Genomic DNA, 21,520 nt, shown 5'->3' with positions numbered 1-21,520 from the left:
CCACTGCTTTGTCCGATCACTCAAAGGTGATGCTCATTAAAGGGACTATCCCACCTTTAACATGGGGTTTGAGTTGAGATAGCCAAGTTTGCGGCGAGGTTCAGAAACCACTATCTATCTAGGTTGCAACCCCCGCGGCCTCTTGGTGTTGAAGAAATTCGTTCCCTTCATTTGAAAATGGGCCTTGCATAAGGCCCTATCTTCAACATGGAGCGACCGTTAGTGTGACGTCACCTCGTTTAGTCATTCTGATTTAAATGGGTTTGTTCGTTGAAAAATCGCTTAAAACTTGGTCTGAACTTTGTTGTGGTGCCTACAGAGTAAAAAGAATCAGCTTTATGACAGTAATGTGGCCTGGGGAAGGAGGTAATTTTGGGCTGTGACGTCACATATTTGAAAGTTTGTGTTTGGAATATGGGAAGCCTAAGATGTTTAATGAAAAATAAATGCCAGAACCGTGTTCCTGGTCATCCAATCTATAAAGTCGGGCACAATTTAACTGGTTTTAACAACATTTTAGAAGGTGGGACAGAAAATGGATACGAATGGTACAGACAGCGAGAAAAGACTACAGTTTGCTCTCCCAAGAGCTGGCGAACAGAGAAGCAGAAGGTGTTCCAACCAACACAAGGAAGACCCAGAATGGGCTGTAGCCACTTATCGTGATAGGCGCAGCGCAGGCCAAGTGTCTGGTAGGTATACCCAGGCACACATGATACAGAGATGATGGAATAGATCAGAGCTTGTAAATACGCGTTTTCAGTAGAAGGTTCTCACAGAAGGCGGCCCTGGGTGCATAAGTTCTTTACAAGTGCTGCAAGAGGGCCTGCATATTAATATAAGAGACTGAGCGAGACATTGCACAGTCCACTTATTCCACTACTGCATTTCCTTATTGGCGCTATTAATTTGAATAAACAATACACACTTCGTTATAAACAAATGTTCCCCGAAAACAAAACCAAGCCCTGTTTCTTTTCCCAATCCCTCCATGTAGCCCTTTTAAACAGACGAGCTGAGCGACGAACGGCGCAAAGTCGTTATAATAAATGCATAATCGGACCGCCTCCTCGGTACACCAGGCATTATTCGGTGTGCCTTGCCAAGGGTGTTTATATTTAATGCACTCCCAGGCTCGTGCATTAAATACAAAAATAACACTCATTTCATTCGTGTTATTTTTGAAAATATTAACCTCACTTCGTTCGGTTAATATTTTAGGAAAAATAATGCCCTCACTCCGTTCGGGCATTATTTAAAACACCCTTGGCTAGGCACACCGAATAATACCTGGTATACCGAGGAGGCGGTCCGATTAAATATATATTATGGGGGAATATTTGTTTCTGGTCCCTAAAAAGCTGTTTCTGGCACCTAATTGCTGATCAGCCCCAAAATGCTTATTCGACCCTAATATCTGAATCTGGCACCTAATTGCTTCCACACAGCCTAAAGTTGCCAGATCGTCTAGTTGAACTCCGTATTTGCTGTTGCTGATTCAGCACCAAAACCAAAACATCCAGCACCTATTTTATTCCTCGTTTGCCTACCTAATTCGCGTAATCTTCCTGATTTTATGTATCCTAACAACATGAACGTTGCATTCGGTGATGTCAAGTGCCATTTTCGCCAGTGGAGATAATGATTAATGCCATTTCTAGCCAAAAGAGAATCACTAGCCAGCTATGGTGCAGCATAGCAAGACGCTCCTATACCAGCCCGCTATGTAGAGACTAGAGATTATTGCACCCTCAGCCATTTTAACGTGACAAGTTTGGATCCGTCACTTCCAGCCAGGCTCTCAGGTCATAAACTGGAGTAAAGCAAAATGTCAACTCTGAACAGACATGCCACACAACCGGCCTTCTTTTCAATATTATTAGCTTTCTGCAATCATCGTCTGACTCCATCTCGATCAAACGCAGCATCCGGTTTCTACAGGGGCGTTTGAGTTTGACTGACCATATGGCCTTGGACTGACCGGCCACACAATAACCAAAAACAAAATCAAAGCTTCATGCACACATATGCCATACGTAAGAAACGGATGAAAAAGGCACAACCACGGCACAACTCTGCGCGGCAAACAACGGACAATGTCCCACGCAAGATCCCGCGTTTCTTCAGCGGCCTTGAACGGAGTGAAAACATTACATTTCTTTTTTGGAGCTATTTGATGACGTCAAAAAATACAATACCCGTTTTAATGGTCAAAATCGAGACAATTACTCACAAAAATGTTTCCCTTTAAGCATTACAAATGAATGCTTTTAAATATTTAAATGAAATCGTTTTTTTTTCAAACAAATTAATATTATTTGCTTACTTAAACGTCATATACAATGCTGAGATCACTACGGGACTGTCTTAGAGTGTAGCTGCACTGGCAACCTTTAGGCTAGACTCCAGGGGTCATTATACCAGAACAACATGATTCTACCAGCCAGTAGTTCATTTTTCTACTAGATTGGTGCTACGCTCAGCATTTAGGTGCCAGATTCAGAAAAAAGAATAAGGCGTACCGATGAATAGGTGCCAGAAACAGCTAATTAAGGTCATTTTCCATGATTGGTGCTGGTATCCACCAAATAGGTGCTGAGGACCAATTTTGGGGCGAATCAGCTTTTAGGTGCCAGAAATAGCTTTTCTGGGACGCAATTAAATGGCGTCCTATATTATGTAGGTCATTGGTTCCATTCCTCACCAATAGCAGTGCACGTTGTTAGCGTGCACTACATAGTTTGGGTAAATAGATGGCGAAAACGTCGAAAGGAGTCGAGAAAGGGGATTGGTGACCCCCATTCCTTCCAATCCCTCGACGTCTGGCGCCTAATTGAGCTAAGGCTTCGCGAAAGAATACAAGCATATGCGCTGTTATACGATACCTTTTTAATACCCTGCATCCCTTGTTCCATCGAGAACCGTTGACATCTGCGAGGCACAGCGATGGATAAGCTAGCCTAGCGGAACTCCCCACCATTCGCTTCGCCGCATGTATTTCTTATAGATCACGCGGATCTAATCGGCCAGTGACACATGGCCACGTTCAGTTTATTACATGCTCATCACAGACAGGGAAATCTATCCATGGACAATGCATGCACAAACACACGCACACACGCACACACGATACTGCACTCATCTTTAATTCAACACATACCTAATGCTCATCGATATTACAAAGCCCTTTCAGGCCCGGCGCCTGTGGGCTTTGTTCAATAAATTAACAATAAAAACAATGCATGCACGCGCAATGCTCAAATAATGACGGCACACGCGCACATGTCCAACAACAAGCAAACGTTTCATTACAACTTACAGTGGATGTTAGTTTAACATTGTTTAACGTTGCCCATGGCTGGGAATGCCTTACAAAGTACTTGTTCACGTCTGTAGAAGTGTAGAGTAGTATTGGTGAGCCCTATCACTTAGCGCACTACCTTGTAATGCTAGTGTATGCCCTGAAGTACACAATGCCACAAACTTGAACCGCATCGCACGTAGAAGGTCCTAGATATTTCGAGAAAAAAAAACGTTAGGTCTTGATGTTACAAATTTGTTTTTAAATACTTGTTCACTTTCTAAGACTAGTAAGCGTGAATATTTAAAATAAGCAGTACGTCACCAGACCTCGTCCGACGGGAGCGGCTGCACACTCATGCCGTTCTCACAGCGCAGTCCACAGTACCACATACCAGGCCCTGCGGCTGATGCCCTCTGTTGGCTGGCGCAAGATTTACGTCGTTCGGCGTTCAGCAGTGGGACAAAGATCACCCACCGGCGGTAACCGAGTTCTGTAGAGCAGACCTCTGACGAGGCCGCAGCAGGACCACCCTTTCCGTGCGGGTCTCAGTCCTCCTCAAAACACTGCACGTTTCTGTGGTCGTGCTCATATTCACTAGCACAACCGATAAGTACGATCGTGATGTTATGGTCAGTGTTAAATTTGCGGTTTTTACATTGGTATTATCTAATAGAAACAGCTGATGCGGTATAATGTGGTCTTGATAAGAAAATTGCTTCCTCGCTCTGATGTAACTATCGAAACGTTAAAAACTGGCGTTGGCATAATTACGAACAATTACCTGCAGTTGGCAGCTACCTACAAGTGGCTTTTTCTATCTGCTTTTGATTATTGGATAATCTCGTCCCATTCCAGTACCTTTGTCCCCAGCCCTATAGCCTAAGACATTTGAACACAACGTAATGTAATGCTTGCGCCATTCCGATGCGGCCAAAGAGACGATAAGGAGCGCTTTGCTGACGCCTCTGCGACGCACGGCGCTATGAGTATTTGCTGGTCGGCGACTGAGGCGCTGCCGTGTCCCTGCCTGTACCCGCCTGCCGTCATAGGCCGGCGGTGTCGGACTTCAGCCCTGCCCCTCATCAGAACGAGGGCGCCTCTATGCTGACGAACTTGGAGATGTACAACATGATGTCCATCAGCGAGAGGTCGCAGCTGTACTGTTCCCGGCACTCGGTCTGTTTGTTGGTGAGTCCGAAGAGCGCGGCCTTCTGACGAGGTCCGGGGTAGCCATCCGGCCTGCCGACAAGGGAGGAACACAGAGTCTACACCATTACTCGTGCGCATAGGGTCGGGTGACACACATTGCAGTTTTGGAATCTCATCCAACAAATCGCCATATTTTTGCTGTGATGTTTTCATTTCTGGAGCATTGACCTCCCTTGACCGCGAATTGTACGATGATGACGTACTGTTACGTATAGGTATCCTTCCATTACCGCGTATCATTTCAACGAGTTCACCTGAGTTCCACAGCTTAGGTAACCACAAGCATCCCGCCATGCTACATACTGACCTCAGTGTACAAATGCTCGTTTGAATATGACTACAGTAACGCTCAAAAACAGAATAATTTTGATAGCGGGGTGCGCCGGTTGAAAGGAACCGAACCATTTCACTCAATGGCATGCGTGTCTTACTTAGGCAGCCTGATTGTGGACCGAGACTGGATGACAGAGTCTGTGCTGGCCTACAATAAATGTGTCGCAAGTGGCAGCAATGATCAATGCATCCAGCGAGTCGTTCGGTTAATCAACATACTGAACAATGCAACGCCTTAGCTACTCACGGGTAGAGCATCTGGATGGGTGACGCCAGGTAGCCGAATTTGTGCGGGTTGCGCCACACCTCGCAGGCAGTCTTCTGCGTGCACTCGTCTCCGGTGACGGAGCGCATCTCGTCCAGCGCGCTGTACACCAGGTCGGTCAGCTCGGTGGGCACGTAGGCGTCGTCGTCGAGGCCCTGTCGGTCGGTGGCCGGCACGTAGCCGAGCAGCGGGATGACAAACAGTACGAGCACGGTGAGCACGGCCAGGAAGGCCAGCGACACCACGGCGGCCGTGTCCAGCGTGCCGAACGAGATCTCGGCCAGCGACGGGATGCTGAACGCGAAGAGCGGCAGCGTGAACGCCACCGTCGTGTTGAACTTGCCGGCGCTGTAGTTGGGTCCGAAGAGGAAGCGCGGCTCCACCTCCTCCGACTCGGGTTCGGTGGAGAGCGAGCGGTCGGCGGCGGCGCGGGGCGAGTTCAGCAGCAGCGCCGCGGCACACAGCAGCCACGGCGTCCAGCCAGCCATCCTGGCGACGGAGGGGAGAGGTCAGGGCCGGTCGGCACGATACAACACACATATACATACACCTCGACACACCTGTACACATTGGCATGGTTTATTCAGTCATCAGAAATAGGACGCATCCGGCGTCATACCATAGATCCAAGAGAGGGACTCGTATATCATTCAACCACAACCGCCTATCTCGAGGTTAACTCCTTTATTTTTGGACGTTTCAACGAACTGATCACTGCATTATGCACCGTGAATACCGTGAGCGCAGTTGATGCTTATTACTACCGAGAAATCAAACGAAAGTGGCATAAACGGACCGATTTGGTGAGCGGGTTCCAAATGAGTCACGTCGGTAGCGATAATGTTATTTAGAGGGCAGGCATGACTGTTTTTGTCCGAAAACGGACTCGTGCTCTGTATCAGTTTCAAGCAGGCCTCGCTCTGTTGCCCCCCCCCCCCCATTCAGGTATGTGGGCTGCTCTTTGGTCTGAGTTGAGTATTGAAGCCAGCTGGGTGTTTCCTCTCATTGCGAGAAGAAACTCACCAGCTGGTGTTCACTCTCGCCACATGGACCTCTATCCCTGACTGATGAGGTACTAAATCTCTCATCATTTAGGGTAAGGTGCCTAATTAGCGACCCTTTCCCGCTTTCCGATTTGCGACCTACCTCCCTACAGAAAAACTGGCAGGAGAAAATGGGGTAAAAACATCGTCAAAAGGTCAGCTATACTTTGGTTATCAAAATAATTTTTTCCGATCGTCGATGTTTCTGGTGGGACGTTTCAGGTGAGTTTAAATAAAAATGACGAGTTTCTTATCCAAAACGTGTGTGTTTGTGCCCTCTCTGATGAAAAGCGATGCACATTAGGATGATGCACCTTTTTTATTTTGAATCGACATTCCTTTTTCAATTGATTGCCGTTTTCTCATAGTGAATCGCTCAACTGTGCACAACTGCACAGCATGGCGGTAAAAAATGTGTCGCAACTCATATTTCCTATTTGCGCCTGACATGGTCGCAAATAGCTCAAGAAGGGAAAGAAAGGGGAAAAGAGAGAAATGAAAATGAGGTGTTGCTGAAGCTTGCAATGTGTGTCAGGGGATGCCAAATGTCGTCACCGACTGCAGGGGTGCCGAATTCAGCGCGGACCTCGAATATCATACGAGATAGCCCGCAAAATTTGGGTTTCCGGCTTCCGCCTTCTTTTCGCCTTCGGTGCATCACGTGATCCGTTTTTACTTACGTAAATGTGTTGGATAAACGTTCCTGTTCGAGTGATTGAGTGCTTTGCGTATAGGTTACCTTTTTGAGATCATATTTCATCTTTTGACGCGTCGCATTTTTTGCCATTTTCAATGTGGAGAAACCCATAGACTTATTAGCGACCCTCCTCGGTCGCTAATCGGGAAGAGTTCCCTATTAGCGTTTTTTGCAATGGTTTGCCAAAATGCTCACTACAAATAAGTTAGTGAATATTGGGACAGAAAATGACTATATTTTAATAGAAAAATGAACGATCTCTCCGAAAATCAAGCCAGTAATACAGTGGCACCCACAGAGCGTGAGCAATACGGTTCAAATTAAGGGGGTCGCTAATTAGGCACCTTACCCTACTGTCTGCGCCTGCGGATATTTGTCGCTAAGATTTCAGCACTGCACTATCTCCTGATAATGGTCCTCATATTTCACTACATACTCGTGCATGCACCAGATGCTGACATTCTCCATATCTCAGCAGCAGCAGCACAGCCTGCTGACCGATAGCAATTCGTAGCAATCGATGTCTGTTCCGGGCCCATCTGAAAGCCTTTGATCCTGCACCGGCGCTGGCACCGGCCGTAAATTGCTCACGACGGGGCCAGGCCACGGCCACCTTCGGTAGGCCCGGCAGGCGTGGCGGGTCCGTTACATCAGATACACACGCCACCGCTGCGGGTCGGGGTGATCAGGCGTGGCCGTCACAGTCGTCGGCAACTCGGCGTCACTGGTCAGAGGACCGGCGCGGGGAGGTGGAACTACCCGCGGTCACCTGCCGAGACGTCACGGAGAAGCGGGGCTGGTGATCACCTACGTATAGCTGTCAGATAGGGACAAGATTGTTGAGAGGGGGATACGAACGCCATCAGCCATGGTAGTGGCGGATCACCTTCAATTAAGGGGGGCACTGCCGACTTTTGGTCCCATTCTTTCCATGCAACGCCCATAGTGCTAGTGTTAAAATGCAAAAATCAAAGGGGGACACGGTGCCCCGGTGCCCTCCCCGTTTCGCCGCCTATATGAGGCTTTCTTATGCAAAGGGAACCTTACAGGACTTTTCCTAAGCATCTTCCATGTGCACTTGAGCAATCATCCAAGCCTCGAGGTACACTGGCCAGTGGTCACGCTTGGTTGCAGCCTGGTGATGAGTCCTGCTGAGCGTTGATGCAGGTATGCCGATCCTGTTGGGTCACCACTTTGTCCTGCTGATCATATGTCGGTCCTACTGATGTATATCGGGCGCCGACCCTGCTGAGGATCAGGTGACGCGCGATGCCGTCGATGCACGCCGTTCCCGCTGGGGTGTCGCCCGGTCCTGCTACTCGGCACTATCGGTGCCACGGCGGCTCGGGAGATGCGGTCGATGCCGCGATAGTAGCCGTGACAGAGCCGGCCATCTGCTCGGTATGCCCGCGACGTGCTGTCGGACGGTGACCTGGTTTCCGGCGGTCCACAAGTCGCGCGCGCGCCGCCTCTCTCGGACAGGGCCCGGTGCGTGGAGCGTCGGCCGCCATCTCCCCGCCGAGGAGCCCGGCTGGCTAACTGTGCCGGCCCCCGCAGGGCGGACCCTGACCCTGCCGGAGCGCCTCAGATGGTGGCCTAACGGTAGCCGTCCTGCGGAGTGGCCGGCACCACGCGGCCGTCCTGCGGCGCGCTGACGGATGGTGGTCACTCCGCACCGGCTGAAGACTGATCTCATCCACTAGGAATCGGACACCGACTGTTCCGCCCTCCGGTATAGCCCTCCGTAGAAATATGCGGTTACAACTGACCGAGAAGATGGATGAATCTGCTGAGACTTTATGCAGTTAAATCCAGCTCATGCACGTTTCACGAGGAATATCTCACCTCTCTCTGGCTGGCGCCACACGCAGCACCTCTCCTCGCGCTCACAGCGTCCAAGAGTCGGCCTTGGCACTGGCGCGTGCAGTAGCACCACGGACGCCACAGACCGCACTACCGCGGCCTCCGCCGCCACTGCCGCCACTGTTTCTGTGTCAGACCGCAGGTGCCGCGTCGCTTTCGCCGCGGCAGCGCCGCCGCCCTCCACTGAACGGAGGCGCGCACGTGAATCACGCGAGCCGCAGGCGTTTGCCGCCGCTGCACGGACGCCGCAAGTCACCCCGTCCGATTTTACACCTTACATCAAACATTCAATAAGCCGAGTACACTGGGCACAGTGCACTGTGGCCATCGACCCTTGTTCTCCGTATAAAATCGTCGAACATGACATTCGACCGACTGGGTGTGACTGTTGAGCGCCCTGTGCTGGTGACGGAAGGTGTTGGGCGCTCCGTCCGAGGTGCAGTCACGCGCGTCCGAAAACCCACCAGTCACTGTCCGGGGCCGGGCGCAGCTCGCCGCAGCAGCCGCGCGTCGCGGGTATAGGTGCGTCCCTATAGAGGTGCTCCGCTGCTGCCGGCCAGCTCTGCCCGCGCCCGCTCCCAGCCTGAATCCAGGCACGGAGCTGAGAGCGTGAGCCGGTCGAAGTACCGGCATGGGCTGGATGAATTACATCAAAAGAAAGTCCGTCGCAGCTTTTCGATCGGTAGGTAACGGAGCATGACCTTTTAAAGCGTACAAAAGGGTTGCGCAGGATTTGGTAATAACTTCACGTGACCGGCTTCTTATAGAAACAATGATACACAGCTGGGCTGAAGCAGAGCTATGTTTCGCCGGGAACACCACACAAACCCGTCAAAAGACATTTACGGATGCAACAGTAAACGGCGATAGCATTTAGGCTATACTGAAAATGTACCTATACGAATTAGGCAATAAAAGACAAACGTTGAGGGATTCAGTTTTTTTAGGGGGTTCGCCTTGTTAATCACGTAACTCTTCCAGGACTGTGGCGCATGCTTAGGTATATCACTTTTGGGAGATAGCGACTGAGTTTGGTAAGTGCCTAAACGTTGCTTAAAAACAGTTACATAGTTTCGAGTCTTCGGTTCGGTTAATGGGAGCAGGTCAGAAACAAATATACCTACCTTAATGTTGATTATTTTGCTCTCTTTTTCATGCAGTTCGCGGGCTAGGTAATCACTACCGCCAACTGCTTCTGTTTCTTTTTTTTCTACAAAATTCTATCAAAGTTAGAACGGACGGGACAGGACAATGGTTCACTTCCCTAACCTTTTGACGGCCGGTATAATCGGATGGCAATGCCTGCGCAAAAGATCCGGCCGCTGCTGAGGTATGGTAACGGGTCAGCCTGTGCACGCGGGCAGTGCAGCTTGTGGTACCGCCGAAGTCGTGCTCGTGATCATCTGTCGGGTCAGGGTAGCCGGCGACAGGCAATGTTTCATAGCAATCAGCTCGGCCATCGAGGACCTACTGCTGGCGAAACCCATCTGACGTTCTTGGACCGGACATATTTGCGTCGCACACATTCCGTGGCGGTCATCAAGTAGAAGATGGGTGTGGGTATAGGAGCTCAGATAGCACTGAAGCAGAGCGGCGAGATGCGCCGGGGAATGCACCGTGACATCTAAGGTCACATTTGTATTTGCCTGAAAAGAAATGCAGTGGGACAGCAGACCTATAAAAGTCTTTCAAAGTAACAACAATCTTTCTCATGAGTTATAGTGTTTGTCATTAAGCTAAAATGCCTATAATCACTACCTACACAATTTACAGTTTCTCAAGCACCCAAGTAGGGTAAGGTGCCTAATTAGCGACCCTTTCCGATTTGCGACCTACCTCCCAACAGAAAAACTGGCAGGAGAAAACGGGGTAAAAACATCGTCAAAAGGTCAGCCATACTTTGGTTATCAAATTAAATTATTTTCCGGTCGTCGATGTTTCTGGTGGGACGTTTCAGGTGAGTTTAAATGAAAATGACGAGTTTCTTATCCAAAAGGTGTGTGTTTGGGCCCTCTCTGATGAAAAGCGATGCACATTAGGATGATGCACCTTTTTTATTCTGAATGGACATTCCTTTTTTAATTGATTGCCGTTTTCCCATAGTGAATCGCTCAACTGTGTACAGCATGGCGGTTAACCCACGAGCCGCTGGGGGGGGGGCATAAAGTTGCCCCCCCTTTACGTTTGGTGTAATATCTCCGAAACCGGATAAGATACGAAGCTGAAACTTGGCATAGCTTCAAATGAATACCTAGCGCATATTTGAGCAAAGTTTGGTGGTTGTAGCTCTTAAGATGACGTCACAGTGACGTAATAAAGTTTTGTCGTTTTCCAATACGGAGCGTTTCCGATGTCGCTGAGCATGAAACGCGGCGGTAAATGAAGCAAACAGCACCTGCTGTCATTCTGACACGTCTAAGTACACGGTTAACTATATCCTGACCAGTTATCGGTCCTATATTCTCGGTCTCATATGTCGGATATATCGTGAGGAAACTAAGGGACGCCAATCTACGATTGGGCTTCTGACGTCACTGTGACGTCATTTCAAATGGGATCAACACCAAATTTGGACACAACCTCGGCTAGGTATTCAGGAATACGTGTGCAAAGTTTCGTTTCTCTATCTCTTCGCGTTGCGACGATATCGTCGGAAAAGTAAAGGGGGGGCAACTATATGCCCCCCCCCAGCGGCTGGCGGGTGGCGCGGAGGCCCAGCGGCCGCCGGGTTAAAAATGTGTCGCAACTCATATTTCCTATTTGCGCCTGACATGGTCGCAAATAGCTCAAGAAGGGAAAGAAAGGGGAAAAGAGAGAAATGAAAATGAGGTGTTGCTGAAGCTTGCAACGTGTGGCAGGGGATGCCAAATGTCGTCACCGACTGCAGGGATGCCGAATTCAGGGCGGACCTCGAATATCATACAAGATAGCCCGCAAAATTTGGGTTTCCGCCTTCTTTTCGCCTTCGGTGCATCACGTGATCAGTTTTTACTCACGTAAATGTGTTGGATAAACGTTCCTGTTCGAGTGATTGAGTGCTTTGCGTATAGGTTATCTTTTTGAGATCATATTTCATCTTTTCCGGCGTCGCATTTTTTGCCATTTTTAATATGGGGAAACCCATAGACTTATTAGCGACCCTCCCCGGTCGCTAATCGGGAAGAGTTCCCTATTAGCGTTTTTTGCAATGGTTTGCCAAAATACTCACTACAAATAAGTTAGTGAATATTAGGGCAGAAAAAGACTATATTTTAATAGAAAAATGAACGATCTCTCCGAAAATCAAGCCAGTAACACAGTGGCACCCACAGAGCGTGAGCAATGACGGTTCAAATTAAGGGGGTCGCTAATTAGGCACCTTACCCTACCTAACCCCGCTACTATTCAGCGGCGGGCCGCAGTCGGCTCGGTTGGGTGGCTGTGAGCGCGCCTCTGTCGGCGGCTGGCTGACCTGCTGCCGGAGTGGGACGGCGCGGCAGACGGTCGGTCGGTCGGTCGGTCAGTCGGTCGTCGTCGCTCCGGCGGTGCCCGGCGCTCCACTGGTGATCCGGCACAGCGCGCAGTCTGTCGGACACTGAGCGGCCGCAGCGCGCGGCCTGACCCGTATACCGGGCGCCTGCCGACGCGCGGCGCCCCGCCCCCCGCCGGCGGCCGCGGCCGGCGGACGTCCGGACACCGACGGTAGCGATGTCTGTCACTCAGAGCAGTTCACGGCAGACCTACACTCCTCATAGCGCCCTGTATGTATTGTATAGCCTAACCTACCACCCGTGGATCTCCTCGACCCTTGACCTTCTCCCTGGTAGTAGGAGGGGGCTTTTTTGGCCACACTCGCCAGTTTTTGTTTTGCGTGTTTAAAGAAAACCGCAACGGCGCCGGGAAACTTGCTATAGCTTATCATCCAATAATGTTGCATCGTGTGTGAAGAAATGACTCTATGGTCACTTAATTTCAGGTCACCAAGGTCAAGTAACAGAAGTTACTCATTTATTCTTAATGTAAAGATGTGATCCTGTCAATTCTATATAGTTGATCATTGGGTCATTGGATTGGATCCCAGAAAATGGATCTAGAATCTGATCCCACGGATCCTGATCTAGGATCCGATGAGACCATAGATCCAGTTCCCCATTTGTCGACAGATCCATTGACAGCATTGATTCGGACCTTTGTTTTGCCTAGGGATCCGATGAGATCATGGATCCTTACTTTATGTTGTCGACACATAAATCCTCAAGAAACATTTGTTGCAATGCACAACGTTCTGTTTTAGGGTCGTATGTGAGCACTGATCACACATCACAATTCATAGTTTTGTGGCTCTCATTGAACAAGAATCACCTGGTGCATGTTTTTATGGTAAGGCATGGTAGTGTAGCGGGTGCAACAGCGCTCCGTTGCTAGCGACGGCGCCGTAGCGTGTGCAACCCAGCGGCGGCGTCGTAAACTAGTAAATCCTTTTGATGCACGCAGATGTCAGTGATTGATTGACACCTATGTCTTGTGATTGTTTCTGCCTTATATGTTATCTCTTGTAACCGTAGCTGTTGTATTGTCACGCCTTAAGAGGGTAATCTAGGAGCGCAGGTGTGGAGTAATTTTTCTTTGTCCAACTGTCACTGTAATTTGTAATATTACCATTTAGAGGCTGAAACTACCTATGCAAGGTAGCCTTGTTAGAAATATAGTGTGCCAATTTTTGTTCAATAAATCAGTACCATCCACGATCGGTAATTCGTTCATCCTAGTCAAGCTCAGAGCTACCGACACGGGCCCACATCGGGAGTCTCCTCCTCCCTTGGAGTTGTGTGGTGCCGACGGTGGCGGATGGTAGTCTCTGCCTTGACAATCCTTTCACTCCCTCTCACAACGAGAGGTGAACTACTAGCGGTACAGGGGGCGTCGAAGTCTAGTAGGAAAATCTGGCAATCCCCGGCGTGACGTAACGTCGGGGATGACCGACGGCACCTTGCACTGAAAGATACGGCAGAACGGCTGTTTTTGAAAAATGATTAAAAATACTTATGTGCTGTTATGACACATAAAACGCTTATCAGCATGTTCCTCATCATGTGATAAAGCCATATCCGTGGTAGAAAATAGCTGAGCCCCTCCCAATTTCCAACCACCGACCTCATAAGCAAACGATGTAAGCGTACTCCTTAAGGGCGACTTTCCAATACATATCCGTACATATGCGTCCTTATGGAAATCGGCAGTGTGGTGCTTGGCGAAGCGCGCGACATCTGTGTGGCGACCAAGTGGCGACTGTGGCGACACCTGGTGGCTGCTTTTCTGCTGTATGTAGGCATTGGGGTTTTGCCAGATATGGTTCCTACTGCTACACAACTATGTTGACCCAATACTAGAAAGTTATTTTGCCAGTAAAAGGCAAGCAAATTGAAAGTCAATTTATAAAATTGCTTATAAATGATAACGAGAAAATAATAAAGAAGTTTTGATTGAATAGTTATTAAAATACCCAACCGTGAAACTATATTCTGGTAGATTTAGTAGAAATTAGTCCGTGCAACCTTGTATTTAGGGCCTTGTAGCGGTATACACTGCTAGCGGTTCAAGTGGCGACCGGCTACTCTCAGCCGTGCCACATTGGTGACACCCGACTCTGGACTCACCTGCCAGACACTTACTCCTGGCCGCCTCACTGGCCCCGCTGTGGTACGGACCACTACTGGCCTTCTCACCTGCCAGACGGCCACTTCCGGACTTCCACCTTCTCTCGCCGCGGTGCGGACCCCCAAGGCACGCCGGATTCGCCGCGGCACGCAGGATTCGCCGCTGACTGGGGGTACGCCATCAACACGCCAGCGGATTGTGATGCCTTCCCGGACCTCTGTAACGCAGCGAGCGTAGTGGGCAGCGGCCAGGTCCGGGATGAGCAGTGCGTCGTCTCGGGCTCTCAGTGTACAGTGTTAACCCCCGGACCACGGTAGCGCAGCGAGCGCAGTGGGCAGACGAGTTGCCGGTCCGGGGACGCGGCGCGGTACGGTGACGTGTACACCATGCCCGTGATGGAGGGCGACACCTCGCAGGAGGCTGCGTCGGCCGACACTCCTGCCACCACGGCTGCATCGGACGAGCGGGCGCGACCGCTTGCTTCATTCAGACTGCCGGCGTTTGCCCCGGACGAGGCGGACCTCTGGCTGCTCCAAGTTGAATGTGCGTTCGACGTGGCTGGCATTGCCGATCCCGTCACAAAGTTCAAGCTGCTGGTGGCAAATCTGCCTACCAACGTGGTGGCTCAAGTACGGGACGTTATCGTCAGTGCACCAGGAGACTTCGACGGGCTGTGCACTGCCCTCCGCCAGCGCCTCGCCCAGTCCCGTGCCAGCCGCCTCGAGGCCCTGCTCCGGCATCAACAGCTCGGCGACAGGTCGCCTTCCCAGCTGCTTCGCGATATGAGAGGACAACTTTCAACGGCTGGCGACTCGTCGGTGGACAGTGGCCTACTGAGGACCCTGTTCCTCCAGCGGCTGCCGCAGTCCGCCCGCGCCGCTCTCTCGCTCCTGCCGGAGGCCACGCCGCTGGCAGAGCTCGCAGAGGCGGCTGACCGCTTCCTGGAGGCGTCTCGTCCCACTGGCGCCGTCTCCGCCGTAGGTGCGAACTCCAGCCCGGCTCCTGCGGCCACGACTGTGGACGGAGATCTGGCTGCCGCCATCGCTTCCCTGTCCGCCGTCATCAGCCGGCTGGACACCTCCCATCGGCGGTTGGAGGGGGCAGTTGCTGGTCGCCGCTCGCGGCCAGGAACGCCTAGGCGTGGCTCCCGGTCGTCCTCGCCCTCCCGCGACGAGCGGGAGGATTACTGCTGGTACCACCGCACCTATGGAGCGCGGGCCCGAAAGTGCACTGGGCCGTGTGCGTGGACGCCGGCGGGAAACTCGGAGGCCTGAGCCGGCCTGCGCCTCCCGCATCAGGCCCGACACCGGACTTGGCGCCGCTCTTTTATGTGCACGATACTAAATTGAACTGCCGATTCTTGATAGACACTGGGGCCCAAGTGAGTGCCCTGCCTCCTCACGCGCTCCCGCGAGGCGCAGTGCTAGCCGCCGGACAGGCTCCCCGACTGACCGCGGCCAATGGCTCCAGCGTGCCGGTCATCGGTCTGTTTGACCACTGTGTGACTTTGGATGGTGGCTCGCCTCTGCCGTGGCGTTTTGTGGTGGCCAAAGTCGGCGTGCCCATCCTCGGCGCCGACTTTCTGGCCCATCACCACCTCTCGGTGGATGTGAGGAGGTGCACGCTGTGTGAGGACAATGGAACTGTCAGAGCGAGGGGCACCACTGCAGTAGTGTCCTCTTTGGGTCTCCGACCCACTGCCTCGCCCTACCAGTCGATGCTGGCGGAGTTCCCGGGCGTCACGGCCGACACCTCCCGTCCGCTTCCGGTACGCCATTCGGTGACGCATCATATCGTCACCACGGGCCCGCCCCGGAAGTCACGCCCTCGCCGTCTCGCTCCTGACCGGCTTGCTGTCGCTCGCCGAGAGTTCGACAAGCTCTACCGGCTCGGCGTCATCCGCCCGTCACAGAGCAGTTGGGCTGCGCCGCTCCACCTGGAACCGAAGGCCACTCCTGGCGAGTGGCGCCCGTGCGGGGATTACCGGGCTCTCAACGCTGCCACCGTCCCCGACCGGTACCCTCTCCCGTACCTCCAGGACTTCGCCTCTCAGCTGCACGGCTGCTCCATCTTCACCAAACTCGACCTCCACCGGGCCTACAACCAGATACCCGTGGAGCCGTCCGACGTGCCGAAGACCGCTATCACCACACCCTTCGGCCTGTGGGAAATGGTCCGCATGCCCTTCGGCCTGCGTAATGCCGGCCAGACCTTCCAACGCTTTATTGACGAGGTCTTGCGCGACTGCACCCACTGTTTCGCATATGTCGATGACATACTGATCGCGAGCTCGTCGGAGACGGAGCACATCGGACACGTGCGAAAAGTGATCCAACAGCTGGACGCGTACGGCGTGGTACTGAACGTCCACAAATGCGTCTTCGGCGTTCCGCGGCTGAACTTTCTGGGACACGACGTCAACTGTGACGGCATCGCCCCACTGCCGGACCGGGTGGCAGCCGTCCGGGACTTCCCGCTGCCTCGCACCGAGCGCGACCTTCGGCGTTTCATCGGAATGGTAACGTTTTACCACCGATTCATGCCCGACGCCGCCGCCCTGCTTCGCCCTCTGCACCGGCTGATCACACAACGCAACGCCAAGAGCGCTCGGCCCGTCCGTTGGACTGACGAGGCCCAGTCGACCTTCACCGCCGTCAAGGCGCGCCTGGCGGACACCACCCGACTGGCACACCCTCTGCCAGGTGCACCACTCAGCATCCAAGTGGATGCCTCGGATGTCGGCGTCGGCGCGGTCCTCCAACAGTTCGTGGACGGCTGCTGGACACCGCTGTCCTACTTCTCCAAGACACTCAAGCCTGCCGAAACACGCTACAGCACTTTCGGGCGCGAGCTGCTGGCCTGCTACCTCGCCATCCGGCACTTCCGCCACAGTGTCGAGGGCCGGGAGTTCATCCTGTTCACGGACCATCGACCCCTGGTGTCGGCTGTGGGGTGCAGCTCCGATCGTCACGCTCCTCGCGAAACTCGTCACCTGGACTTCGTCAGCCAGTTTACTACTGATGTCCGTCACGTTCCCGGACGGAACAACGTAGTGGCGGACGCGCTCTCTCGGATCACGACCGTGCTCTCCGAACCTCGACCACCCCTGGACGACTTCGAGACTCTGGCGACGGCCCAGCAGACCGATCGGGAGCTCCAGGCGTTCGTCGCCACTCGTCACTCCCTCCGCCTGCGCTCCGTCGAGCTGCCCAGTGGTTCAACGCTGCTGGTGGACGAATCTACAGGTCGCCCTCGGCCACTGCTGCCAGAGGACCTCCGGCGACCCTACTTCCGCCTTCTGCACAGCCTGTCACACCCGGGCGTCCGTGGCACCCAGCATCTCGTCGCCCAGCGATTTGTGTGGCCCGGTATGAACCGTGACGTCGCGACGTGGACGCGTGCGTGTCTCCAGTGTCAGCGGGCTAAAGTGCAGCGTCACACGCGTACCCCAGTGCAACCGTTTCCGCTGCCGGCGGCACGGTTTGACCACGTGCACATCGACCTCGTGGGTCCGTTGCCCCCGTCGGACGGTAACCAGTACCTGCTCACCTGTGTGGATCGGTTCACGCGCTGGGCAGAGGCGCTACCCTTGCCGGACATTCGTGCAGTGACAGTCGCCCGCGCGTTTGTCTCCGGATGGGTGGCCCGTTACGGCGTGCCGTCCTGCGTCACTACTGACCGTGGTGCACAGTTTGAGTCCAACCTGTGGGACCACCTGTCGCAGATCCTCGGCTGCCACCGCATTCGCACCACCAGTTACCATCCGCAGAGCAACGGTCTGGTGGAACGTTTCCACCGTCAGCTGAAGACTGCACTGCGTGCGGCTGATCCGCCGGTCCGCTGGACCGACCTCCTGCCCATGGCTCTTCTCGGCATCCGGTCGGCGCTGAAGGAAGACCTGGGCTGCACGCCGGCGGAGCTCGTCTACGGACGAACTCTGCGCCTTCCGGGCGAACTCGTCTCTGCTGCGTCAGGTCCGACGCACCTGGATCCGGCGTCCTACGTGGATGAGCTGCGCCGGGCCATGCGCCGGGTTCGACCGGCGGCCCCTCGATCTCCGTCCTCCGCGCCTGTGTTTGTGCCGAGTGAGCTGCTGGACTGTCAGCATGTTTTCATTCGGCGAGACTCCTCTCGCCCACCGCTGACGCCGCCGTATGACGGTCCCTTTCGTGTGGTGCGCCGTTCAACCAAGACTGTCACCGTGTTCCGTAACGGTCGTAATGATACTGTCTCGCTGGACCGTGTCAAACCCGCCTTTCTTGATGCGCCGACTGCTACTCCGAATCATTGCGACCCGCCCCGTGACGCGCCGGGCCCCAACACTGCGGTGCCAGGTTCGGGACCTAAGCTCCTACTCCCATCCAAGACTCCACGCCGACCCATCGAGTCCGTTCCGTCCACTGCGGTCCCTGTACCTCCTGCGCCCTCCCCTGCCGACGGTCCTCCTGCGCTCTCCCCTGCCGACTGTCAGTCAGCGGCGGCGGCCGGCTCGTCGTGCCCGCCTGGTGCCATGCCGGCGGCGCCTCCGCTCCGCCCTGCCCTCCGTACCCGCTCCGGTAGAGAAGTCCGCCCGCCTCTCCGGTTCCGACACGTCACGTTCCTCTCCGTTCCCCAGTGACGTGTCTAGGGAGGGGGTATACTGTAGCGGGTGCAACAGCGCTCCGTTGCTAGCGACGGCGCCGTAGCGTGTGCAACCCAGCGGCGGCGTCGTAAACTAGTAAATCCTTTTGATGCACGCAGATGTCAGTGATTGATTGACACCTATGTCTTGTGATTGTTTCTGCCTTATATGTTATCTCTTGTAACGGTAGCTGTTGTATTGTCACGCCTTAAGAGGGTAATCTAGGAGCGCAGGTGTGGAGTAATTTTTCTTTGTCCAACTGTCACTGTAATTTGTAATATTACCATTTAGACGCTGAAACTACCTATGCAAGGTAGCCTTGTTAGAAATATAGTGTGCCAATTTTTGTTCAATAAATCAGTACGATCCACGATCGGTAACTCGTTCATCCTAGTCAAGCTCAGAGCTACCGACACGGGCCCACATCGGGAGTCTCCTCATCCCTTGGAGTTGTGTGGTGCCGACGGTGGCGGATGGTAGTCTCTGCCTTGACAATCCTTTCACTCCCTCTCACAACGAGAGGTGAACTACTAGCGGTATACACTGCTAGCGGTTCAAGTGGCGACCGGCTACTCTCAGCCGTGCCACAGTAGGATCCCCTCGGATCATAGTTTTATCCCTGTCATCGATTGGTCGTCAGATCCTATGAGATCCAGAATCATAGATTTCTTTTAGCATGGGATCCAATAGGATTATAGATTCTAACTTGTTTGCCTCAAGATCCACTTATAATAGGTATAGATCCTTATCCATCATTCGGATCCATGCACAATGCACATGTCTGAATATTAGTACCAACATTTCGTATATTACAGATTTCTTATACTTATGACCTGGGCCCTGACATCAGGTCAGCTTTGTGACATTACCATTACAAAGCAAAATGAGAAAAGTACAAATGCCCCCCTGTTTCGAAGAAGCGTGTCAAAACCGCAAGGTGCTTTCAGAAACATGACAACCTTACCCATATGCGATGAATAAGGTGCAGCTGATGGCTAGCGGTTATTCATTATTATAAGGTCATCGAGCAACGCACCCTGTTGGGGGAGGGGCAATTTGCCCCCCCCCCCCTAAGATCTCAAGAACCACGCAACTTAGCGACAAGCGGCAAACAGTGATGGATAGCCCCATCAGGGAACTACATTGTGACCTAATTTCATTGACCTCGGTCAAACCGATGACGTCACAGGTCAGGTCAAAGGTCGAATTTTCACCGTTTACAGACATTTCAAGAAATGCGTTGTAAAATCGAGTAAAATGCATTTCATTGAAAATCATCGATGGCAAAATGTTCTTCAAACACATATTTTGCTATTTGAGGTCACTGATACCAGGTCAGGTCACAGAGGTCAGGTCACTGAGGGTCACAATATGAAAATATCATGTGATGCATGTATTATGGTCCATTTTATATGCCAAATACGATTATGAGGGTCAGGCAGCCTTTTGAGTCAGTTTTTGGGGGGTCAAAAACCCAAAATTTTGAAAATCCAAGATACCTGTTTTGTAGCGCCGCTTTTTGTTTACATGACGATATAAAGAACTTTGAAATTGCTTGGTAACTGTAGATTTGGTGAGCGTTTCAAGATTGCATGTTTTTTATCATTTTTGCTCGAACATGATCTCAGTTTGACCTAAATAACTCCTGACCTAAGGTGACCTAAGACTTGAAATTTTGTGTGAAGGTGTCAAATTGATGCCCGGGAAGGTACTGAAAATTTGGCGGCGCTGTGCGCCGCTGTTTTCTTGCTATACAGGAAAAACGGGCCAAATTGCCCCCCCCCCACGGGGCGAGGGTTAACCCTCGCATGTGTAGGGGGGGGGGGTCGGATGGACCCCCCCCATGGTTTTTCGCGAATAACTCGCGTAAAAAGCGGCCGATTGCGACGAAACTTTCAGTACCCTCACATTGATCAATTTTACACCTACCCTGAAAATTTCATGACCCTGACCCAAATGACCTTTGACCTGTGACCTCTTTTCCGAGACCATGTTCGGCCGGAATCGCGATTCTGCGTATGTCGGCTCGCATTAGCCGCGCGTTTGCAAGCTTTTCGTGGTTTCAAACGTTCAAACATGTGATTTGATGTTGCTTCCATGCATTAGGGTGAGTGTCAAGGTCACCTGAAGGTCAGGTCAGGTCATTGACCTTTGGTGACCTCGGGTGACCTCGGTTCACTTTTTCGAGCTGTACATGTTTCTAGGCTAGTTTTTGGAGGTGAATTCGAATTTAGCAACCATTTGAACATTTACGAAGTAGTTTTGGTGCCTTCGTAACATGTTACGAAGCTGTCCGAGGCGGTTGACATCTATTACGAATACCCGTCACAACCTCTACCGGTTGACCTGACCTGACCTGACCCGACCTGGTCTAAATGCTTAAAGACATCATCTGTGATCAAAACTAACACGATATTCGTGATCAGCTCCCCGAAAAACCCCTCAGCAGCCACACTTTACGACTTTCTAACAGGTCCCGATTTTCCCGACTTTGGGTCATTGACCTGACCTGGAAGGTCAACCAATGACCTAGGACCTTAAAATTGGA

The 21,520-nt window shown here is 52.3% G+C and overlaps 1 protein-coding gene across 1 annotated transcript; it reads right to left on the bottom strand.

The window, feature by feature from the left end:
• Window positions 1–3,019: 3,019 nt before the first annotated feature.
• LOC122383667 lies at window positions 3,020–12,284 on the bottom strand. The gene is made up of 3 exons (XM_043370334.1): window positions 12,166–12,284; window positions 5,094–5,600; window positions 3,020–4,543 (listed from the first exon to the last, which is right to left on the bottom strand). The coding sequence occupies exons 2-3, from the start codon at window positions 5,597–5,599 to the stop codon at window positions 4,387–4,389; spliced, it is 663 nt and encodes a 220-aa protein (XP_043226269.1). The 5' UTR covers window position 5,600; window positions 12,166–12,284; the 3' UTR covers window positions 3,020–4,386.
• Window positions 12,285–21,520: the final 9,236 nt, after the last annotated feature.

Source organism: Amphibalanus amphitrite, unplaced genomic scaffold, assembly GCF_019059575.1.
Source record: "Amphibalanus amphitrite isolate SeventyFive unplaced genomic scaffold, NRLGWU_Aamphi_draft 000169F_arrow, whole genome shotgun sequence".
NCBI classification, from domain to species: Eukaryota; Metazoa; Arthropoda; class Thecostraca; order Balanomorpha; family Balanidae; genus Amphibalanus; species Amphibalanus amphitrite.
This window is presented reverse-complemented; position numbering and strand designations above follow the sequence as displayed.